General features: G+C 45.2%; 2 protein-coding genes across 4 annotated transcripts; one reads left to right on the forward strand and one right to left on the reverse strand.

The window, feature by feature from the left end:
* Positions 1-1,682: 1,682 nt before the first annotated feature.
* Positions 1,683-22,361, forward strand: LOC3291150 (uncharacterized). Of its 3 annotated transcripts, none has more exons than XM_061661486.1 (6): positions 1,683-2,236; positions 16,369-17,627; positions 17,955-18,154; positions 18,405-18,809; positions 18,888-20,385; positions 20,505-22,361. In XM_061661486.1, exons 2-6 carry the CDS (start codon positions 16,443-16,445, stop codon positions 21,528-21,530), a joined length of 4,314 nt encoding a protein of 1,437 aa, XP_061517470.1. In that variant the 5' UTR covers positions 1,683-2,236; positions 16,369-16,442; the 3' UTR covers positions 21,531-22,361. The 3 variants fall into 3 exon arrangements, with proteins under 3 accessions (XP_061517470.1, XP_061517472.1, XP_061517473.1); XM_061661488.1 differs by lacking the exon at positions 1,683-2,236 and adding an exon at positions 11,602-11,853; XM_061661489.1 differs by lacking the exon at positions 1,683-2,236 and adding an exon at positions 13,150-13,206.
* Positions 22,051-25,117, reverse strand: LOC133393959 (serendipity locus protein alpha-like). The gene is made up of 4 exons (XM_061661490.1): positions 24,941-25,117; positions 23,240-24,866; positions 23,080-23,178; positions 22,051-23,009 (listed from the first exon to the last, which is right to left on the reverse strand). Exons 1-4 carry the CDS (start codon positions 25,034-25,036, stop codon positions 22,831-22,833), a joined length of 2,001 nt encoding a protein of 666 aa, XP_061517474.1. The 5' UTR covers positions 25,037-25,117; the 3' UTR covers positions 22,051-22,830.
* Between the last annotated feature and the right edge of the window lie 5 nt (positions 25,118-25,122).

Below are 25,122 nucleotides of genomic sequence, written 5' to 3' on the forward strand. Positions count from 1 at the left end.
GTCGGATGTCGTGTTCGATTGCTGCTAGAGCGCCGCCTAAGTGTCCGACAACGATTGTCCTATACACGCGTATTTATAGACTTGTCGTCGTTGCAATCATGATCATGAACGAAGTTCTTAAAAAAAATAAATTTAACGTGCCAGCACCTTTTTCATGCTTTCTTGTCATGAGATGTTTTCTTTCTTGTCATGAAATTGCTAATGGGGAAGAGTAGGAAAGTATGTCAAGTTTTTCTAAGCGTTCAAAAATTATCTCTCAAGTACCTAACAACTTTTGATTGCTACAAACGTTATCATCACGTTCTACACACTTACTTGTAAGAATCTACTACTTTGAGAAAGATTTAGTTTTTAATTCATATGTGTATTATTTAAAAAAAAATCGCTTATAAAATAGATATAACATCTGAATATTTAGCTCGAAGCCTCCCGCGGCCGCTCAGTCCGCTTATAGGAAAATCCACCTCTGTCTACACGCATGTCTGTCATGGTGAAAATTTCGGATAAATGATGAAAGGCATTTATTCGTAGATTTATTTTGACAAGTAAGCTTAAACAATTTGCTTTCAAAGCATGTTTATGAATCTGTTTTAGTTTCTTTCTACAGCCATCCGAAAAATATCCTTATTTTTAATGAAAACGTTATTTAGTTGAAATGTTTTGTTTACCTAAGGTGAACAAAAAATGATATAAATCTGATTAGATAAGGTAAGAAAACATGCCAAATAGAATTAGTTTCAAAGGATTTATAATATTTTTTTGAACAATATTTACAACTAACAATATTTTATTATTTTAAAACAATTTGCATTCATTTCCTAGGATTTATCTAGCAAGTATGATTTTCAAAACAAATGCCTACTAAAACACGTCTCAACTTTAAAGGCCGGGCTACATTGATCGTACTCTCTGGTGTAATTTTAATTTTCACTAGCGCACCTGGCGGCGGCTGACCGAAGCATTTTTCCAAACAATTTGGAGCCGCTTTAGAAAATATGTAATTTTTCCATGTTTTTTACTTAAATCGGAGGAGAAAAGTTTTGTAAAACGTAGATGCACATGTTTTGCACGCATTGCATCCAGTTTTGCAATGGAAAACGATGGAAAACTACTTAATTTTGAGATCCGGCATGACCATTCCCTCGATGATCAAAAAAAGCTTCCACCAGTCGCCGCCAGATGCGCTAGTGAAAATTGAAATTACACTTGCGAGTACGATCAATGTAGCCCGGCCTTAAAACATTCAACAATGAAATTGTGACTGCTTCTTAAATTGTGTCACACACTGTAGTTTATTTCAATGGGTATAAACGGAATAATTAGAAAGTACTCAGCAAACACAAAATAACCATTGAATAAAGCATTAAATTGTAAGACAATCTTTATCTTCACTGCAGTGAACATAGAAAAAAATATATAACAAGCTTTAAAACAACCTTTCGTTTGAAATTTGCAACAAAGAACGATGCATTCACTTACCACTGCTGAGCACCCCTGCAAAACACCCTGTGAGCCGTGCTGGTCCGTACGCACACAACTACATTGCACTGTTCCTTAACGCTACGACTGGCGCCTACACTTACACAACAACACACCACCACTGGTGCAGACACGTACACACACGTACCGCGTAGGAGCGTACGCGAACCGATAGGACAGGGGAGGGAAACAAAGAACGTTAGTGTGTGGACGCTCAAGAGGTTTGGACGGCAAAAGCAACGTTAGAGTAGCTGCACGGAAGCAGCCACCAGTCAGTCGAGTGCGTTTCATTTTGTTTACGCGATGCAGTGGTACAGCATCGTAACGACGCGGCGGTTCGATCCTCTCGGTGTAGTGATTGTCGGGTAAAGAAAAGAAGGAAAGAAAAAAACAACGATGCATACGCTGCATCTGATCCGATCTGTGTTGTGTGGTGTGGTGCATTTGCCGTGAGTGAACGGCTGTAGCGATGTGGTGCTGCTATACCTTACCTTTGGTGCGATGTACAATTTAGTGAATTTATTTTAGTCAATATTATAAAAGTAAACCCAGTAAAGGGTAGCCAATTTGTGTTGCGTTTTTGTATGTGTGTTTGTGTCTCGTATAAATGTGTGTTTTCGGTGTGCAGTGTTATTGTAAATAGGTAGAAAATTGAATAATCTTCGCTAGAAGCAGCCACGTTCTCTACAATCAAGGAACAACGGCGCGGTACTGTTGTGGCTGATGTTGGGGGGAAAACGGTTGACACATTTCGAAGGTAAGCGTCCCAGCCACAACCCTGAACCTTCTCGCCTAACACAGTCAAATGCACACTGACGAATGGTTGTCCGTGAACTTTTGGTGCATCCTCACTGCTACAACGTCGGAAAAAACGAGGGAATTTCTTCGTACCCCAAACAAAGAATGCTCAAGGAGCGTGTTCGTGCTCGCCCTCTGCGTTGAAATGCGTTTCTTCGTGTCACGGTTGCTCTTGTAAGGGTTGTTTTCATTCTTTTTTTTTAGGATTATGTTGACACGGTTTCGGCCCTGGCTGACTAGAATCGTGCAGTCTTCATAAAACATAAACGCTAAATGGGAGACCGTTTTGGAATTATTTTGATTCATTTACCGCGTGCCAACATTACATTTACCCTCCCGATTGTGGTGGTGTGCGCGCGGGGTTATGCTGTAATCCTAACACCAAGTAAACAGCAATCACACACACACCACTACGAAACACACCGTACGGTTGTAAGGCGTTGCCCATGACAACGACAACGGCGTCACCATTCCAGAGGTACGTGAGGATGCGCGTAAACAAACCCACACACACACACCCTCATACATGTCCCATTGCAAGTGCAACAGATTACAGTGTGTGTGTGTGTGTGTATATGGGCTGGACTGCTTCCGCGTACTCGCAAAAGTGCATCCGTTTTGCATTTTCCCCTCACGTGCTGTAGATTTTCCTTCCTTTACTTTACTACTAACCTTGACTTCGGGCTGGTATATTCGACCCCGTCCGGAAGACCCGTTTCGTACAAAGCAAAACCGACCGACCGACCGAACGAACGGAAGGAAGGACTATTTTTTGCTATGCCAAATACCTGGCCTCGAACCATCCCAACCTGACGGTCCTTTGTTGGGCACGGAGGTTGGAGAGAACCGTATTTGACCTCTCCTTTCGGATGCAATCCTTCCCGCTTGTGCCCAAGGATAAGCTCAGGCTGAGGAGGCATTGGTGAACGGGGAAATGGGAAATGGAAAGGAACCAATTTCCTATCGTCGCCTATTACCAATTAGAGTGGTATTACAAATTCGTAAAATGATTTCTATTTTCTATTTCTATTCTGTACTTACACTTTGCGGAAGTGATTTCTGCCGCACGGTACATGTTTCGAAACAAAGAAGAATGTGCACGGAAATGATAGCTGCACTTTGCGATGGATCATTAACCAACATTGCTGGTATGTGTAGTTTATGTGTTATGATTTTCCGCCTTGTTGTATGGGAATTTGCAGCAAAATAAACACCCGTTTAGCTCGAATGATATTGCTTCACTTTTGAATAATTGTGTACAATGGGTTTCAATTCAATAGAGGTTTATCATGTTTTAAGAGTCTGAGTGTCATTATGAAGAGTACTAGAAGATATTAAACATTCGACTGTATGGGTTAATCTGAATATTATGTAATCATGTTATAAACTATTTTTTAAACATTTGAAAAGAGTTATACAATGAATTTCTCTTCAACCATATTATAGTTATCTATGTTTTTAATTTAAAAAGAGTACATACTTCGAATGTGTCTTCAACGCATCTTCTATTCAAAACGAAGGATCTGCAATTTCATTTTAATTTCATTTTGTTAACTATGCTCAAGGAATAGGAACTGGGTGACTGAATTATGACTAAGGACTCACAAAAAGGACAGGTTTACATACGAAAGTCAAATAGGTAGGACGACGGAATTAAATGAGGACAACGTATGTGAAAAAAATCATTAAGGTCAAACGACGAGTGGCGTCTGTTCGGTTGGGCTCATAAATTGGGATACTGCTGAGTAACGTACATGCGTGCAATAAAGAGGGATGCAACAAATCAGGGTTTAGCGTTTGTGCGGCGGCTTTCGAATGAGTCGAGACGAACTGGTGGACACCTGGACTCATAGCCAGTTAAGGATGCAAAAAATGCATCAACTTCATATGCAGCAAACGGTAAATTTGCTAAATACTGTATACACCTGATCGTGGCGTTTTTTGTGCAGTAGGGCCACAGCGACCCAGATTACAAAATAAGACTTCAGAGAAGATCGTACCCGCGAGCAGAACAGTGCTTGTAGGCAGAGCAGAGCGGATAAGCCGCAAGCATCACGCGTGATCAATCGTGCCTAGCATTTTCCTAATAAATGATCATTGAAGATTCCCAAGTCATTCTCAAGCCATATACCACAGTCGTTAATCATTGCGATGCGGGATACCTGTACCTTATCGAAAGCATAGCAATGGCATGTTGGTGCAGGTGAAAGAGTGATCGAAATAATATTAAATTATTATCTTATTATATTATTAAATGTTACGTTTCCTCTTTTGGTCGTCCTGCTAGAAAAATTACATGGGACTACTTTTTTTGATCAAACCCAGATAATAAGAGAGTCTTCAATTAAGGACCTTGGTGTTTGGCTCTATGACACCCTCGCATTCAACGGCCAAATCAACCATGTTGTTGATAAAGCGAACAAAGTGCTGGGACTCATTACTCGTCTACTCTCTGAGCTGAGAGATCCACTATACCTTAAGGCACTGTACTGATGCTGGGTTCGATCTATGCTGGATTACGCTGGTGTTGTGTGGGCCCCAGCTGTAGGTGCCACTATGCAGACACTGGAGAGAATGCAGAGGAAATTTACGCGTATCGCAATACTTAGATTTCTGCACGGATATAATGCACCTGCCCCCTCACATTCTCTCCGCTGTCGTATGCTGGGCGTGATGGAAATTCAATCCCGACATTCAGAAGCACAGTCCTCCAATATCGATGCTCCCACGCTCCTCAGCTATATTCCACTTTATCATCCCCAGTCGTTCGGCTTTTGATCAGAAAGATCCGTTTTTGGGAGCTTGCGCCTCATTTAATCAAGTTCATGATATATACGACTACCATGTTCCCTTGTCCAGTTTTTTTCGAGTCGCTCTTGTTTTTTCGAGTCCTTGTCTGTATCATCAATCTCTCATCTTTAACATTTCCTTTTTCCTTAGTTTGTAAGATATATTATTGTGAAACCCTATGCGGCTAATAATATGAAAATAAATAGTAATAATAATAATAATAATATTCTACAAACAGGAAAAAACAACAAATTGTACTCTAAGAAGAAGAAGCAGTCATGGACAATTTGGAATGATTGACTGTCTGCAGTTGACGAAATTGGAAAGATGATATTGGCTAAAATCCATCCATTAATAGGCTTTGGGGTATACTCATTTGAATTGGATAATTTTGATTTCCATGTTTACAAAATAACATCATGGATTCAGATGCTGGAATATTGTATAAAGGCTTGTAACAATCAATTTATTATAATATATTTGTTAGGTGTTTTGATACAAAGTCGTCATTATGAGTTCTATTGCGGTCTATTTACGAATGAATATGTCATTGCTTAGTTTGAAGAATTCGTTGGGAAGGGTCGTTCGGTTTATCAAACAGCTGTTTCGTGTAGGAAACATTCATTTAGGTTATCACCTCCACTCAATATGCCACAATAATAAGGTTATCATTGAAAAAACCACTTTAAATTTACAATCTGCACTCTGAGACAATCAATTAATTAACACGTTAGGCAAGTGATTCAGTAAATCAATAGCCTATGTTGCATTTGCACGCATCAAACAAATCGCGTACCACACTGATTGAGCGTAACATTGCATGAAAAGATAAACAAATATTTTCCTACGCGAACGAAGCAAACAAACACGTACTGCTGCACAGTGCAGGTTGACGAATGCGTTAAACAGCCAGGGATGGGCAACTACTGCTCTACGCGTTTACTTTCTTAACGATTGTGTTAAACAAAAACGAAAATGTTAAACGCAAAACAATCATTTTTCTGTGTTAGGAGTTTGAAAGCGTGTAATAAAAAGTACTTACATTGAGTAATTTTGGGTTTGATAACTATTTATTTTGAACGTACAGTCATTATAAGATATACGTTATCTTACTGGACCGAGCGCAATACTACGCAATACTACAATACTACCAGTTCGAGGGTCGCAAAATATCGAAACAGAATTTTAAATTAAGTATTTTAATTGAAAAACAAGAATATTTTGCATACATTCGAGGCAATAAACTTATTTAACATTAGAGAAATTCAAAAAGAGCATAAAATATTTTAAAATAAATAAATATACACATCAAGCTGTCAAACTTAGGGGAATCTCACGTACTGTGAATTCGCTCATATGGAGTATTGCGTACTGCGAACAATTGCTGTATAAGAAATTCAATAAGAATTTCAGAAAAAGTATATATTATGATGATGGGCCGGTCTGGTGAAACAGTCGTCAACTCGTACGACGTAACAACATGCCCGTCATGGGTTCAAGTCCCGAATAGACCGTGCCCCCATACGTAGCACTGACTATACTGCTATGGTAACAATAAGTCACTGAAAGCCAAGCTCACTTCACTAGCGGGTACAGGCAGGCCTTGACCGACAGCGGTTGTTGTGCCAAAGAAGAAGAAGCAGAAGATATATTATGATAACAAACGCTGAACTAAGGCATAGTTGGTAAAAAGGCAATTCTTAAAAATATTATACATTCCTTCAAGCCTAATGTTGTGTTTTATAACAGATACGTTAACTATTATGTTATTCAAATAATAACATCGAATGAAAGCTTTTTCGTATTTGTTCACACGACAAAATTTACAGGGGGTTTCCAATCACTTTCGAATGTGAACACCATTATTCACCGCTTGCAAGATGTTTTTCAACAACAGTCACGTGTTGTCCCGTCAAACATTGCGAGGGTTACGAGTAGTATCATCTGCTCGAAATCTTATGGTATTTTAAATATTCTTTATTCATTCATATTTATTTTGTTGAGGTGTTTTTCGTCAAAACCATTTCTATTTCGAATTTTGTGGATTTTTGCAAAATATAATGTCAAAATTCAGGTGTTTAGTATGCTACAATTTGCACTGTTATACCTACTCTCAGGGTGCTATAATTATAACTGCTAAAATTAGGGACGAAAAAACTGTCTAGGCTCGCAAGCTCCTTAATGCGAGGGCTGTGAACTTGTATGGTGTGCGAGCCCTCATGCGCCTTCGCAAATCACTGTCAATTGGCATGGCGAGGTATTTGCGAGGTATCACAATAACATTTCAGTTCTTACACATGATTTTTAACACATCACAAAGACCTGTAAAACTCAATTCAGATTGTGACGTGTTGAACATCATGCGAAAGGACTGTTTTTTTTAATGAAACTACAACATTTGACTACTGTTGAAAACCATCTCGCAAACAATGAAAAATGTTGGGGACATTGGATATTGACTGGAGAAATCCGGTAAGTAGAATACAGGGTTTCCAAGACAGTTTCGATTGCAAACATTGTTATTCACCGCGTGTAATATGTTAATCCACATCAATATGATATTTCATTTCCATGATATTTTTTAATTCCTTCATAATGTTTTCAACACTTCAACGGGTGATGGGATCCGGCTTGAAACCCCCGGTGAAAAAAACAATAGAAATAGATCCATGAAGTGTTGAAAATTATACTGAAAAGATTACAAATTATTTTAATGAAAATGAAACTTAAGCAATACGGCAAAGCCGTCCCTCCTGAATAAAAAAAATAATGAAAATGAAATATCAGAATGATGTGCAATAATTTCTTGCACGCGGTGAAAAACTATGTTTACATCCGAAAGTAACTCGGAAAACTCTGTAAGAGAATACCACTTGCATAGGACATTTTAATCCACTACCTCTAATTTTAAGACCTTGCGCACATGCAAAAGGTTACCGTCCTCTGCCCTGCATAGACGAGTTTGCCCACCGGATCGAACCAATGTGCCACATTCAACCGGTAGTCGTTGTTATACGGGCAACACGACCCAGTTCATTCACACCGTCGACGCGGGTTCGGTGACGTTTAGTCATTCGTCACCGGATTGAACAATGCAAAGAAAATACGAATAGGAGGAAGAGAGAGAGAGAGAGAGAGAGAGAGAGAGAGAGAGAGAGAAAAAAACATCTAATCTAACCATAACTGACCTACCCTCAGACACTTTTCGGCGTACAAAGCTAATCTATGACACACACAAAAAAAGATGCCGCCGTAACTTTGCCACCCTGCATCGGACTGGGTGGCGGTAAAAATCACCCAACCATGAAGGCAATGACCTTCCGTCTGTAACAACACACAAAAACAAACAAAAACAAACGCCACAACCAGACGAGAAATGCATCTTCACCCTCATCATTAGCACCGTTTTCGGTACGGTATGGCTCCCCACCACAAGGCAAATCATCCCCCAGCACGTTGGCTGGCTGGCTGGCTGGCTTTGTGTTGCATTCAGGGCGCCGCAAGTGTTGATGTGTAAGTGCGGTAAAAAAACCCCAAATAACCGGATCTTCCAGCTCGGGGTGGGTGGTACACCTTCCTTTGCCAGTTATGTCGCTCGTGGTGTCTGAGATGGACGACGTGTGTGTAGTAAGTGGTTGAGAAAGCGGTGTTGTAAGCGACAACGCTTCCAACAGTTCGACACGATCGACATTAACCGTGTTACTGACCTGCCCAAACAAAGGGGTTTTTTTGTCATACGTGTGGAAAAAGTGGAAAAACCACCCCTCGGCCCGGTGCCGGCATGCAGGGGCGAACGACCGACACAGTTCTATTTGTTAGCTTCCTAGCTTGCGCACTAGTTTGTGGGAAATTCGCCCATGACCTCTCGGGGGGGCCAGACGGGAGTTTCCGGCGCAGTTTTTCGTTTGTCCAGTGCATTTTCCCACATAACCGCGCAACCGGTGTGTCATCACCAAGGAAAGGTTAGTGAATGTGTGTGTGTGATCTTGGGGCATGTCTTTCGCATACTGTTGGTGATGGTGAATCCGTGGTGAATATCCGTGCTTGCACACATTTCTTTGTTTCGCAATGCGCTCGTACGGCTTTTGTTGAGTGCCAAGGGGTGGAAAACACGCAGGAATGAATGTGCCGCGGGATTGCGGTTAGGTGCTACCGTCGTTTGAAATTCGAACTGAAACCACCCTTCCACCGCGTGTGGCTGTTTGCGGTGTTATGATACGGTCATCCGATACCGTGGATACGGTTCCGTTACTAAACGTTTCAATCAACCGTCGGCGGTGTAGTACTTTGCAAAAGCATGTGTGAGATTTTTGCGTTTTGCGATGGCAGATTGTGTGGCGTGGTTGTTTAACTGCTTGTGTATTAAATTACAAATAGCTAGTTGCTAAGTGGCGGTAATTAATTCATTAATTGGGTTGAATTATAGGTCTCGTTCGGGTAACAAAGATCGTTTCGCGAATGATTCCAAGGAGATTGCAAATCTACTGGCGAGATCGTTTAAATTTTTATGTTGAACTAGCTCTTTCTTTTAATGGCTTTATTAATAAAAAAGCACAAGAAAATTCTGCTTTAATGCTTCATCTAAATGCTCAGCGCTTTTTAATTTGCGTTATTTGACGGATACCTTAAGTTGGCTTTACGCTTAACACAGCTTCCAAACAAGCAACAAGTTCTCCTTTCTGTATCGAACAAACATTTTTCAGATTTCCTGGGTCGTTGATAAACCCCAGTTTGTCTGGGTCGTTGATAAGATTTATTAATATTCTTACAGAACTGTTATAGAAAAAAAAACATTGTAACGCTCCTGAACAAACTCAGAAAATGTACAAACAAAGTTCATGTTCCCTTTACGATTAACGATTAAAACGATAACAATTGAATAATTCTTTATGAAAATAATGTCTTATTCAGCATTGTATTTTTTTTTTAAATAATTACCTGCAATGATAAGTAATGAATTTTTATTTCGTAAATTAATGCCGCCACTTAACACATTGGCTTCAGTACATTTCATGCTCTCAAATGCAGCACGGTATTGTATCCAAAATGTACCAGGACATCATGGATGTAATTCACTTCAGTGCATGTCGAGTGAACGTTGGTAGATGACGAGCCTCATCGCTAGTTGGCTAGACTACTTGTTCAAGTATTTTATATTATACAAGTTATGTTACAAAGTGTTATATTTTTCATTATTTTCGCTAAGCGATCCATGGTTTAGTCAAACTTTTAAGTAGCTTTTACGCCTCTACTATTTTCAAACTCTGTTTATTTGTTTTGGAGGCTTTTAGGCTCGCGATCGGCATAGTACGGCTGGCGAGCCGCATGTGGCTCTTTGCCATTCGTATATTTCATACAAGTTTCAAACATTTTATTATCTTTTATCTTTTTGGCTCTTCACGTAGAGCTCTGCGAACGTTTTTGTAGAATATGGCTCTTTTGGTAGCAAAGCCCTGGTTCCCTGGTTTAGGCTGTTTGGATTTAGGCTTTATAATAGTAATGCATAGATCTATATAAGATAAGATACACTCCAGGGAAATAGTAACCGTAAAGGTATTTAGTTTATATTACCGAGATATTGTAGAAAAAAAAAACCTGATAACGAAACGAATGCTTCTCTTATTTAGCTACCAACCACCTTGCCGTACCACTACTGAGCAGCGTAACGTAAAACATCACGATATAATTTCCTCCTGTTTTCCATCACTACACACCAAACAATGAACTGCATTGTAGTGTTTCGTTTTGGTCGCTTTACGTTTTGGTGGTACGCTGTTGAATGGAATAAAGCGCGCGCTCTTCCCTGCTTACACACACAAACATTGTGGTGCGCAGGTCCGCTGTCCTTGACAGTGGGAAAGAAAAACTGTGCCGCGCCAGGTCATTGCATCCCCACAGGAGGGGGCCGCGCAACCGAAAAACCGCAGCGGAAATGCAACAGCCAGCCAGCCAGCACTGTGTCAACTGTCGTCATTGTTGTGGGGTGATGATGGGTGGCGTCGCAGTTCGTTCACCTGTGCGTACCGAGCGATGCTTGGTGCCGAAAACATCGATACAGCTGCCTCCCAAACCGGTGGGACACATGGGACAAAGAAAGGTTGGTCAATGAGCAGCAGTGTAAGACGCCTTTTATTCGGCACTGGTTTGATTTTCGGAACGATTTTTGTTTGTGCTCATCATTATGTTGCTCCAGCAGTAGGGTGTATGGGAATGAGCCCCCCTCCTCACTGGACGCGGATACGCACGATCAAACACAGACAAGCATATATGTGCTCAACACCGCACCGTACCGCACCCGGAACGAGTCTGTCTGTAGGGGCTTCGCCATACATTTCGATAAAAAAGAAAACGGAAACCGCGTAGCGCGTAAGGGCAAGGCGCGGAGGGCGCTGTGCAAAACTTAAACCAGTTCTTGGTGGTCTTCAAACCCTTCCCTCCCCTCTCCCACCAACTACCATGCTCGATGATGGCCATGTCGTTGTGCTGGTGTTGGTGGAGTGTGTTTCAAACGATGATGGTTCGTGTTCGTGCGGGTCTCTGCTACCGCTCAGTCGTAGTCCGTGTGCCTTGGTGGATGGAGCTCGAGAGCAGCAGGCTCCCCGTGTAAAGTGTCCGTCCGTGAGCTGCGAGGTCTGAGCAGTAGGCTCGGCTGGACAGTTTCGCGTTGTCAGCAAAGCACAGCAACATTAAAAACCGTGTGTGTGTGTCCGGTGTGTCACACAGCCGTAACGGCACGTCGCCACTTTTCTACCCCGAGTAGATTTCCCATGTGCAGCATCAAAAAAGGTAACGCGATCGAGTGCAGTGATCACGCCGCTAATCTGAAGGGTTCGTGCACGGTTTTGTGTGTTTTTCTTCTTTTCTTCTACTATGCGGTGTGTGTTGTGTGTAGTGTCCCTTTGCCATTCCCCATATATGGGTGTATGTTTGATACGCTGGCGGTGCACTTTTGTACCGGTGGCCTTTCCTTCGCGTGCTTTGGCAGGAGAAGCCCAACATTCGAATAGAGCCTACCCCAGTGACCCACTCACTGTTCGCGACGTGTCGTGTGGAATTTCCTTTACAACGAAAATGTTGGATAATTGTTGGCCCAACTTCCATTAAAGGCAGGTGCCTCCGCTCGTTATGGGCCCGATGTTGTGTTGTGTCGTTCCATATGAGTGTGTTTTTGCGAACAAGTGACGTAAGAATGGTAACGTTTTGGGGAATCAACATTCTAAGCTGCTGCTCAAGATCGCTATCTAACTCACCTCAAATCTGACTCATGGCCGAAAATGACGAACCGTTCGTAGTAGTCGAGGCAGAAGAAGTTTGATTAGCACGTTTCAAACTTTTATGCAAATATGCGTGCTGCTGCGTGGATTGAAACACCAAACATCTTCAAACTACAAAAGAGAGAGACGGATTGTGGTGCGTGTGCGACTGAGATAAAGTGCTTCAAAATGGTGACGTTAGGCGCATAAAGAGAAGGATCTGCGATCGTAGCGCAGAAGGGGATCGAGATATTTTTAAACAAACCCCCCAAACACGCGTCCGGAGTTCGTTCACATCAACCCCAACTCGATGTCAGGTCCATCAGGCTGTGTACGTACGCTGCCTTTTTATGTTTTGTGCGCATCAAATTGTGCTCGTTTGTGCATCGGAACCAGCAGATCGAGAGAAAGACTGCACCGAACGACTCGATCCTCACTGGAATAAGAAGATCTTCCTCCTTAATGAAGGTGCCTTTGGGAGAAACTTCTCGTGCGTTTTTTTCAGTTTTATTTCAAACGACGGGCGAAACTAACCGCTCTGATGGAAGGGTGTCCAGTGTGTGCTTGTGTGTGTTTTTTCTGTTATTCTTGAGGGTATCATTCGCATACAGCTATGTGGACCAAACGATCGTTGTCGGGGGGGCTTATCTTTTTGAACGCGCGCTGCTGCTGTGTGTGCAAGTTAATGTTGCGCATTGCATATGTCTTGGTTTTGTGATACTGGCTGGAAGAGGAGAAGACAGCACAAGGAGGTGAAAGCACAGCTGAAGTCGTGTGTAGAGACCGGTTCGTCTTCCAATGGTCAAACCGTGTAGCGGCTAGCTAGTGTCGATGCTGTTGTTTGAACAAACAGTTTGAAGTAGCTCGCTGTTGCTCGGCCGTGTCGGTAAATATATCGATGAGATTTTGTTGTTTTTACATGAATTGCGGACATCTGGCATTGAGTGAAATGATGTGAGGTAGGAGTTAATTTGGGAAATTGGTAAATCAAAACCACATTATTTTATCAGCTGTGAGAGCTGTGAGAAGCAACCAATGTTCTGATGCGGTGAACTCCAACTCCAGTGAATGACGCGATTCTGTCCGTATGTTAAAATAGCAATTAAATATCATATATAATGGTTTAATTTCAACCATTTATTAGAATATTATTTGCTTCCCTTACCGCATCGCCCCATTTCATTCGTGGAACAGGTTTGTCGTTCGATTAAGAATGTCTCGACGATGACGCACTGACTCATCATAGCTGCTTGAGTAGAGCGCTCTCGCGAGCGATTCGTTGGCGTACGTGTAGTAATTGGATTTTATTGCGCCCTGGTCGTTATCAAGCGCGACTCAAACATCATCAGTAACGACCCCATATAATGTAACCCGGCAAAGGTGATTGAGAGAAGTGTGTTGTCGCACTTTAATTTCCGCAGCCTATAAAGTTGTATTCGTTTTTTTGTGTGCTGCTTGTAAGACGCAATGCTAATAGGAGGGAAAGTTTAATCGATCGCACGATCGCCGTGTCGTTCGCAAAAAGGGGTGTCATCAATGTCATCTCATTCAAGCGTGTGTTAACAATGTATTAGATAGAAATCACTGCACCAACAATGAAGATGTTGAATTGGATTGTATGCTCAATTGCATTGAAGATGAAGTGATCGTTAGATTCGTTCTGAAACAATTAAACGCTTTTTTTAGCTTTAAATTGAAAACACATTTTAGACTTTATCGATAGTTATTAAGGTATGTTTGCTTTCGCTTCTGAAACTGTCCCCATTCAGCGGCTGTTTGAAGGTTTTTCGAATTCAGCTATATTTGGTAGTCATCAGCTTCTTGATGACAAACTTGAGCGGAACATGAGCGGCTCCATACACGCTCGGGTCGTGTGTACGGCCCAGCTACATAAACGATGGCCATGGGGCAATGCGATGCTAGAAGCATGCTAGAATGTGATTTTGCAATACCGCCATGAGCGGCCTTGTTGTGTGGTGGTCATACCAGCTGCTGTTCTTTATTAGAACGGTGTGGTATTCGCTGAAGTGGTGGAATACAAGCACGGTGTTGCGCACTTTGAGTTAGAACAGGGAGTGGAATAAAGCTCAGTTGATGATCATTCTTTGTTCTGGTGGATGATATCAAACTCATCTGATATGAGATATTACCATTTCCAGTCGATAAACAACGTTAAGAGGGTGTAGAATACGTGACTTTCAGACTGGATTGTCCTTGCGTTATTCGTTGCCCGGAATCGATCACGGACACGTCGTCTCCAGCTTATCTTTACATCTTGCTACCTCTTTAAACTCTCGTCATCTTGGGTCTTTCTATCTTCTGGAATAATAAGGTCTACTGCAACTGATAGCAACTGATTCATCTATTTCCCTGTCCATAGCCATGTTACGCATTATGGTAAAAGCATACTACAGCTCGCATAACTCGTTAGAATAAATGTTCTTCATTTAGTATCTCCACAAAATATTGGGTATCGACTAAAATAGACTGTAGGGCATCCTTTCCCCATGTGTGGGCTGTCGCGGCTTGTCAGATTTGGACAAAATCCATGTATTAAGAACAGAATACTGGTCCTGTACAACTATAGTAACGATCGATACCCTAGCGGTATCTTGAGGAGAAGTATTGACATCCATCGAGACATCAAGAGGCGCTCTACTTAGCATATATGATTTTGTGCAATACTGGCTTTCTACCCAGGAAAGATTATGTTTTGGGCGACTTCCCTTAAGTGAATCCTAAGATGGTTACTAGAGACACTCTTTATGCCATAATCAATTAGATCTTTTCTTCGCCAACCTGAAACCTGCCGCCAATCCCTTAGTATACGTCAAGCATATAGAAAAGCTTTATACCAATGTTGTCGAAAGTTGTTCAAAACTCCCTATCGTGAAAAGATGTTGTGTTATTCCATAATTGAAGATCGAAAGCAATCTTCATACTGCAACTTGAAATATTGTCCTCGGGATACAGTTGGATACGTATTTATCAAGACATTAGTGAATATTGTCAATTGATGATAAACTTGTATTGGATTGGAATCATAGGATATTGAAATTTATTCAACTACGCCCTAGTTCTTTTAAAACGAGTCTTGTTCATTCTTATAGAGCTCAACAAATCGCAGAGCAAAATCGAGCAGTTTTATAGTGGAATTTTGCGATAGATTTCATCCAAATTTGATCCAACTTGATTTTCAACTAGAATTTCAATTGGTTTTATTTAACGATTTTAAAGAAGATGTGCTAAAAACACTTAGGCGGCAGCGATACTGGACAGCCGGATTGGTCAACTAAAACCATCAAACCAGCCAACGATCGCCTTGGCTATATATGAGTTATTGATTGGGTGCCATAGGCAGCATAATATTTCCTGCATACTGGGACTCAACCTGTGTGGACTTGGACTTAAGCAGGGCAAAAGAAACACGCACTTTGAGCTTTTTTTAAATTTATCTCCATTTGAGAATGAAATAAATATACAACTGACCAAGGTCTTTCAATATCAAACACTTAAATTCAAAGATTAGAATATTTTTGAAGTTTATGTATAAAATGTCTTCGAAGCTTCTTACATAGAATCCGAGAAAAAATGATAACTGAACCATTAAAATATAGTTTTATCATCAAATCCGTGGGCGGAATAGTAGATTACCGTACCAATCTTCCATACTCTTCTGAACACTGTTGTAAATGGAGCAATCTTCAACTGTTCATACCTGTTCATTATCTCAACACCGCATAGATATTTGTTGAAAAGAATTCATGACTCAGTTCCGTTGATAGTTCTCTCCAGTGACATGTTAAACCTATGTCAATCAAGCACATGTTATCTTCGCGGTAAACCTCAAGTATGTGTGATTAGTCAATAGCCTGATAAGCTGAATCTACAATCTAAAAGCACTTTCATTGCATGTACAACGTATAGTTTCCATTTCGTTAGCCCTCATCATACGATAGCGATTAAAGGTCGCAACGATATCAAATTCCTTCAAAACAATCATGATCTACCTAATGTGTTGTCCTTCTTTTCTCTCTCCCCCTTACAGCACTCATCGATAACTATTGCACATAGGAAAAGAAATCCATCCGTTCCCGTCCAACCTCCACCCACACTCTCAAGATGAACGACCTTACCGCCCTCAAGTCGCTCCGCCCGATGATGCGCGATCTGGACGTGTACGATGTGCTGGACGAGTTTCAGCAGCAGCGCGTGTTCAACAACGACGAGTGTATGGACATTACCAACGAGCCGAACGAAATGTTTCAGATCGATTTAATGTTCTCCTTGCTGGAGGAAAAGCAGCAGCGCGATTCGCAGATAGTGGCCCGGTTTATGGACGCGCTCCGCCTGTACTACGACTGGATCGTGGAACGCTGGGAGCAGTGCCGGGGCGTGCAAACGAAGGAGTACAACCGATACGTGGCGTACCGGAACGAGTCGTTTATGCCCTCGCACGAATCGATCAGCGTGTACCGGCAGAAGCTCAGGTGGACGATGCACAAGCACCTGATGTCGTTGCGGCACGGTGTGGCGGAGCATCGGTACCTCTTCGTGTGCGGCATAATCGGCACCGGCAAGCAGACGCTCGTCTGTCACGCCTGCGAAGACTACACCGTGGTGACGCAGATGAATTACAAAATCTTCTACCTAGATCTGGCGTACTGCAACACGCAGGAAGCGATACTGGAGCTGCTGGAAAAGCTGCGCGTCCAGCTGGGCGACGCGGTGAAGCAGGAGGAGCGGGGCAACAACTACAGCTACCCGTCGAACAAGATCGACTACTGGAAGCGCACCTTTACGCAGGCGTTCGCGAACGAGCTGTCGGAAAGCTTGCTGGTGCTGGCGCACGTCAACCGGCCGAGCTTGATCAAAGACTTCGACTTTAAGTGCAAAACGGTCGTCATCACGAAGGACACGAACGTGGTGAACGCGGTCAGCGAGTCGGAGCGGTTCGTGGTGATGCTTCCGCAGGGCTTCACCGAGGCCGAGGGTTTGGAGCTGTTCGCAAGAGCGCTGAAGAAGAAAAACACCATGCTGCCGCCGGAAGCGACGGAACTGTGTCGGGCTTGCAAGTACAACCCGTTCCTCATCAACCTGATCGCGCTGCGCATGAGCGAGGAGTGCAAGCACGAGGTGCCAATCAACTGGCAGCAGCACATTGACAATCTGGAGAACTTTAGCATGCCGCGGCCGGAGCGGGTGTCGCGCACGATCGCCTCGACGCTGGAGCAGTTTAGCGTGGAGGAGCAGCAGCGTTTCCGCGATCTGGTGATCTTCCGGGACAATGTGCCAATGTCGTTGCGTGTAATGATGCTTTTCTTTTTAAACTTATTTTAAGTATTTTAAGTCACTGGTTAGTGATTGGGTCTAGTAGCAGCAGTCTTTTGAATGAGCGGTGCGATGAAAGTTTTCGTAAATTTCGTTCATCACTCACTTAAAGCACGCTCATTTGCTCGCGACCCAACGCTAACCACAACTAAACCATTTACTACTGTCCATTAACCCTCACAACCGTGGCACAGAGTTATAGGAGTAACCGTTAACTAACACTTTCCCCCTTTTTCACGTTTCCATTTGCTGCACCTCAATACTGACATGCTCCTCTCACACCCAACACGCCACGGTATGCAGTTGCTGGAGATGTACTGGGAGCTGGACAAGGACACAACGGAGGCGCTCCTAACGAGGCTGGAGCGCAGCGGGCTGCTGGAGAAGCGTGTCTGCAAGAGTAAGATGTTTTACATAATGCAATACATTTGCTATAACGATATCAAGCTTCCGCCCGGCTCCAATATGGTCAATCTGCATCGCCGACTACTCCAAAACTATAGGTACGTCTCTCTGCACGCTTTCAACCACTGTATATGCACACTCCGTTCAGAACATATCCGCAAGCAACTATCGCACGCGTGCACGCGGAACTAACGATTCTTTAATTGTAACGCTCCAGCTCCATACTAACGACACGAGATCGTACGGTATCGAACGCTTGCAGTATAATTTGTGTTTGTTTTTTATATGACTAATCTATATTGTGCTCTTTCCCATTTGGTGTACGCACCGTGCCACCACGGTTCACAGCATCCGGGAGAATCTCGCCAACCGCCGGGAGCTGGAGCTGACCAACGTGTTCCCGAACGATGACTATTTCCACTTCCACATCGCCTACCACATCGAGCAGGCCGGCGAGCATGATCTCTTTCCCGAGCTGTACCAAGACTTTGGCTTCCTCGAGCAGAAGCTGCGCATTGCCGGCCTGCCCAACACGGTGGGCGATCTGCGCAAGTACCAGGAGCACATCTTTCCGACGGTGGACGATCGGGAGGTGATCATCGATTCGCTGATCGATTTCCTGATGGCGGCGGAATGCTTGCTGTCGGAGGATACGCGCCTGCTGCAGCGAGCCCTCAACTTTCCCGGCCATATCGGCAACCTAGCGAAGCAGCAGGTGGATCGGTACAAGAACCGGGTCTGGTTACGTGATGTGTAAGTGCTCGGGACGTGTGCTGGATCGCCTCGGAAGATGGCGTCATGTAACATTTAATTCGATTTTTGTCTTTCCAGCGTGCACTGTTTCGAATCGTCAGTCATAAAGCTTTGCCACCGACCAGACAAGGTCCGCTTCCAGGATGCGAACCACGTGTTTGTGTCGCTCGCCAACAACGACATCCAGCTGTGGAATCTGTCGGTCGAGTACGAGCTGCCGCCGATGACGTTCAAGGGCTGCGACGGCGATCAGATTAAGGACGTGCAGCGCATCAACCAGTTTCTGGTCGCGCTCAATCGGCGCGGCTTGATAAAGGTGTGGTCCACGAAGAACCCGCCCGACCGGCCCGACTACCGAATGTGGGAGGCATCGCCACGGGAAGCGGAAATGACGCTCACGATCACGGGCGGGTTCGCCTGTTTCAGCGTGCTGAAGCGATCCGGACACACGGAACTGATCGCGATCAGCGAGTCGGGCGTGCTGTGCGTGTACAAGGTGTACAGCTCCGTGTTCCGGACGGAGAAGCCCGACATCAAGCACCCGACGAACATCAGGAACGCGTACCTGCTGCAACCGTTCCGCGACCTGGACAAACCGGACGGTGGCGCGGTACGACGCTGCCTGTTTCTGGTCAGAAGCGAAGACGGTACGGCACGGGGCATCGTGTTCAACATGATGTCGACGAGCGTGGAGTCGTGCTTCGTGGACGAGCAACCGCCGCTAAACGTGTACCAGCTGCCAGAGGGTTTTCTGTTCGTGAGCACGCACGAGGTGCGGCTGCGACCCCTCGAATCGTACGGATTGGGCCAGGCGAAAACGGTGTACGAGCGCAAGGCGTGCACCAATACGTGCAGCGTAGTGACGGAGGACAAGCGATTCCTCGTGCTCGGTACCGAGCGGGGCATCTCGGTGGTTAACATTGGCGATGGGGCGGAGGTCCGGCGCATGAACATTAGCCACTCGATCGTCGATCTGGACGTGCTGATGGAGGACGGCATGTCGCAGGTGCTGCTCGCGTCCATCTCGAAGGATGGGGAGCATGCGATGAACCTGTACAGCTTGCCGCTCGGCCCGGTCAGCGATCAGTACCAGCTGGAGGGGACGACTGCCTTTCTCGCCACGCTGGACGACGATCCGGTGCAGCTGAACACGGTCGATCGGTACTGTCGGTTGCAGCAGACGCTGCTCCACGACGAGGATGGTGGCGTGTCGCACGAGAAGACGTTTCAGAACAGTGCGATCGACGCACCGGTTCTGTGTCTGGCCAAAACACGATCGATGTACTATGTGGGGCTGGAGAATGGCAAGCTGCTCGGGATGACCCAGTGGCATGCGGATCCGGCTGTGGTGCACGTCGTGCTCGAACTGGGTACGGAGATAACGTATCTGGAATGTTTCCGTCGCGTACGGCAGGATGATCTCGAGGCGATGGACATACTGGTGGCATCGGGGAAGGGCGTTTGCAGGATTTGTGTGGACGAGTGCGTGGAGCTGGAGCTGAGCGAAACGGTGCGCAATTGTTACCTGTTGTACGATCGCTATCTGCTGCTGATTGGCGATCGGTGCTCGATACAGGTAAGGCGTCCGCGCATTATCCGCATCGGAAGTCGGTCAAATTACATCAATTGATTCATTTGATCCGTATGTTTGAATCATTCATTGAGATTAACATATTTCGTCTTGCTTTCTTGCAGATCTACGACTTTGAAAACCAAACACTGGAACTAGTGCAGAAGGAAATGGAGCGTACGTACGGGGCGGCAGTTTATGGGCCACCGCCTCGCGCCGCACTGATACTGTGCACGGCCGACGGGATCGTGTACCATCTTGGACTGCACCAGGCCGCCATTGAGTCGTTCGATTTGGCCCCGTTCGACATGCTGCTGACAGTGAAACCGCCCCAAAGTGTCAGCGGCAGCAGCAGTCACAGCATGCCATCCGACGTGGGTCACCACGCTGCAACGACCGTCATCTGCAGCTGTGCCTTATCGGCTGACGGCGAGTTCCTAGCGATCGGATGCCACGACGGCCGGATTATACTGCATCTGATGGAGCATAACCGGCAGCTGGGCGTGCTGGAATCGCACCAGTTCCCGGTGTCCGCACTGTACTTCAGCAGCTGGACGGACCCCAGCGCACCGCACATACTGGTCAGCGTCGGTGATCAGATCGTCTTCTGGAGCGTCGACTATCTGTACAACAATCAGCCGCGCAAAAGTGTCACCAGCATACGGCTGTCTGGTCGGTTTAACACGCGCCGAACGGCCCCCGTACCCGACGGTGCACACGTGTCATCGCCAAGCGAGAACCGCCGATCGTACGGTAGCAACCATTCCGGCTTTTCGACCCCGGTCGTGGGTAGTCCCGTGAGCCGAAGTTTTTTGGGCGAACGGTTCGAGGAGTCGTCCCAGTGGTTCGACAAGCGCGGTTCCACCGTCAAGCCGCATCTGCTCTCCTGCATCAAGCTGATCGGCCGGGCGAAGCGGTTGATAATGAACCGGGAGTTTAGCAAATTTCTTACCATGGATGACGAAGGGTACATCCATTATCTGCGATTTTACCGGCCGTCCATGAACCATCTGCTGATGCCACCGCCCGCCAACTTTGGAATGCGTTCGCCGACCATCGTCACGGCGGCGACCGCCAACACGCCAACGACCACGAATGGCACCAACGGTGGTGGAGGTGGCGCTCATCCCTACATTACACACCTCATATGACGGTTGGTAGCAAACGAACTGACCCTGCGGTATATCTGCTACTACATGTTGCTGTACATCTTCTACACTGCCTTTACACGGTAAGAGCAACCGACAGAGACATCCCAATGGTGACAGGCGTCCATGACCCGCTACGGTGCGGTTGGTTCGTTTGCTAGTTACTAGTTTGTGTGTGTGTATGTGTTCGTTTTTATTGCGTCCCGTTCAACGTAGCATCCCCTAGAACCAACAAAAGATATCGATCCCTCCCTTCACTGTGCCAACGGAAGCGACACAACAGTTGGCTGCATTTTTTACTGCAAGTCCCTTTTAGTCACGTAAGCATACCCCCGCAATAGACAATACGTGTCCGCGCTTAAGATAAAAAAAGTGGAGTAGGGCAATTTGTGTGTGATAGCTGATTATTTTCGGAATATATATTTTAAATCTCACTGCGGATGCTAGCGTATGTCGATTTCGGCTTTAGTAAATGAACGTTAGCATAAAAGGAAACGTACAGAACAGACTGAGGCGAGAATGGTTAGATTTCGGAAATGCATTTTTTAAAGCTTAATTAAACTATACTCAAATGTACAGATTTCACACCACAGAAACATTTCGCTCAACGTCAGTGTGTGGTAAAAGCCGCGGTGCATTATTTCTCCCAGGCTACGGTCTGCCTGGTGGAAAGTGTGTAACTTTTTATAGGTTATATATAAAATACTTTATACGACAATTTCTTTTAATTGCGACATTCCTTAGATGTAAGGTCGATTTCGTAAGATGAGACTTTTTTTTAAACTTAAAATCGTGTAGAAAATTAATAAAATAAAATAGTTTTTGTAATTAAAATGTGTCGGTATATGTGGTCACTGTTACATGGCTGTGTGAGAAACGGAAATGCATAATGGGTACATTTGGGGAAACTGGTTTAAAAATTCCTCTTCCTCTTAAAAAAGTTACTCCCATAAAATGAGATTATAGGTAAAAGTCCAGGTTTAGAGTTAAAAAAGGATTAAATGAGACACAGCAGAAACTAAACAGCAGAAGGATGTTATTCGAAAGATCATACAAAATTTTAGATTATTTAAATATTATCAAGATTTTTTTCGATCCTAAGACAGTTTTCCTCACTTTAACCTGTCTTAATGGTGCGTTCAACCGACGAATAAGAAGGTTTAGATGGTTCACCGCTGGAACCGTCTAAACTGAGTCTACTTAATACTTTGTCGTAATTAATCAAACCCCCTTGCATGGCCCTATTGCTCCCCGAATCCATACGACTTCCTATCGTATAGGATTATGTGGCTTTTCCTTATCCCTATATGTCGGTGTATATATTGATTCTTATTTTATTATCATCCACGATCGCTATCTCCTCGTTGGTGATAGATTTGCGTACTGGCGCCGCTGGCGGTTGCTGTACGTCGGTGGACATTGACTTACCCGTGGGGTGCGTTGAGAAGGTGTGTGACAAATCCGTTAATTCGTCGAGAATTTCTAAAATGCAAAAAAAATAATTAAATATAATGCCTATTAGGAAGAAAGTAAGTGGCAGATGCCATCTTACCGGTAATCTGTAGATCAATGTCACTTTTAATACTCTCATACATTTCCGCCGTTTGATCGCGCTGTTGCTTTTTGAACATTGCCACCCGGAGACTGTTTCCTGTAAATATAATCCAGATAAATTAGAACAGTACAGTACAGTATTTCCATCGCGCTCTTACTTCTTAAGGGTTTCCGCCGAACCGAACCCTTTTCGGGTGTCGTAACGGCTCGATCCCGTGCTCGGTGAGCGATAATATCGGTGAATGTGTTAATTTCCAGCAGTGATGCTGCCTCCAACCGTCGCTTGCCCGGTTCACCGCGTCGGCTTCGATACAGAATGTTGGTGGAGGACAGCCGTGCTTGGCTGGCCGAAAAAAGCTCGCGCACGTTTGCCTCAATCGTGTGCCGGTCGGGCGAGGTGCCATTCTCCTCACCCGGGGATGACGCACCCTCCTCGGCGGGAGCCATCCGCGTTTCCTTCGTTTGTGTGCTGATGGCCGATTGAACTTTGCGCAATTTCCCCTGTAGCACGCGGAACCGCTTGATGATGCGCGAAGCGTCAATGCTCGCATCGGGCCCTTCCGCGCGCTGCACGATCGCACGACATTCTAGCACCATCGTACGGTAGTCGGCGAAATGGAGGCTAATCCGCTCCTCGTGTAGTTTTATTTCGGACGCGTTCAGCTCGAGATGCTGCAAAAATACGTCCGCCTTTCGTGACAGTTCCAGTGCTTGGGGCAGGTTAAAGCTTTGCTGCCACGCATCCAACGCACTGTCCAGCATTTCCAACAAAGATAGAGCAAATGCATTCGTGTCGATAATCTTGTGCACCAGCCGGCATAGATTGGCCGATTCTTCGAGCCAGTGGCGTTCGAGCAGTATGGAGTTACGGTCCGCCCCGAGGTACAGCGAGGGTATCAGGTACGAGTCGAGCGCTTCCAGCGACGCCAAACAGCTCCGTATCGAGGAGGCTATTTTTAAACTGTCCGCGTACGAGATCGCAAACAGCCCGATCTGCATCAACCGTTCCACGAAGCTGTCGAACGGTTTGGTAAGCTCGTCGATCTGCTCCTCGTAGCTTACGCCCGCGATGTGGGTGCGCAGTTGCGCTAGCAGTGTGCGATCCGTGTCCCCGAACGTGTCGTACACGAGCCGCAACAGGCACTCGTTTACGTGAGTTTCCAGCTGGTAGATGGCACTTTCCAGCACGCTGACCCGTAGCTTCTTGTCGCTCGTATCCTTCCCTTCACTATCCCGCTCCAGGGCCACGCATTCTTTCAGCACCTTCTGGCAGAAGCCCGTCACGCGGTTCCGATCCTCCTCGGGCAGCACGTTACAAAAGCTAAACGTCTGGGATATGAGCGCCTCGATAACGGACCGAATTCGGCCACTCTCCACAATCACCTCGTTGTACCGGGTTGCGTACTCATCCTCTCCGCACCCCTCGTCACTTGCCACTGTCAAGGGAGCGATCAGACTCAGCGCCAGGTCAAGGTAGCTGACAAAGTTGGAATCCGTTACACTTTCCGGCGCGTCGTCTGTCTCGAGTACGGCCTTCAACCGCTCCAAGCACCAAATGATTCGATCCAGAAAGCACTGTCTTGCCTGCGGCAGTCCTTGCGAGCGGGAACTGCCAGTGGGCGTTTCCATTTCCACTGCGATCGTTTTCTCCAGCCACCGGATGCACATGACGATCTGCGAGATGCACAGGAAGCAGGTTTCGAGCGTGCCGGCATTACCGTTTCCGTCGAAGATCAGATGCTTGTGGACGAATCGCAGCAATCGATGCAGATCGGCACAGACGGACTGAAAGTGTAAACCGGAGGGAATGATTTCCAGAACGAACCAAAACCGTTTGCCGGACGAATATGTTCCCTTACGTCGAGCCATTGCAGACCGGCCTTGTCCGTCGGAATGAAACCCCGGTACAGATTATCCTGCGCCGCTTTTATACACTCCCGTAGCTCGGGAAACATTTTTCGATTCTAAATCACGCACAGGAAAACGACGCAGCGCTCCTTCCCTGGCGCTTTCAAAACATTTCAAACTGTCAACGGCTGCC

This window comes from Anopheles gambiae, chromosome 3 (assembly GCF_943734735.2).
Source record: "Anopheles gambiae chromosome 3, idAnoGambNW_F1_1, whole genome shotgun sequence".
NCBI lineage: Eukaryota > Metazoa > Arthropoda > Insecta > Diptera > Culicidae > Anopheles > Anopheles gambiae.

Coding starts and splice junctions, on each gene's coding strand:
- LOC3291150 (XM_061661486.1), top strand. CDS start 16,443: ATGAACGACCTTACCGCCCTCAAGTCGCTCCGCCCGATGATGCGCGAT. Junction 18,155..18,404: donor CGACTACTCCAAAACTATAG/GTACGTCTCTCT, acceptor CACGGTTCACAG/CATCCGGGAGAATCTCGCCA. Junction 20,386..20,504: donor GCGATCGGTGCTCGATACAG/GTAAGGCGTCCG, acceptor GCTTTCTTGCAG/ATCTACGACTTTGAAAACCA.
- LOC133393959 (XM_061661490.1), bottom strand. CDS start 25,036: ATGTTTCCCGAGCTACGGGAGTGTATAAAAGCGGCGCAGGATAATCTG. Junction 24,867..24,940: donor CCGGTCTGCAATGGCTCGAC/GTAAGGGAACAT, acceptor TTACACTTTCAG/TCCGTCTGTGCCGATCTGCA. Junction 23,179..23,239: donor TCGGCGGAAACCCTTAAGAA/GTAAGAGCGCGA, acceptor TTATATTTACAG/GAAACAGTCTCCGGGTGGCA.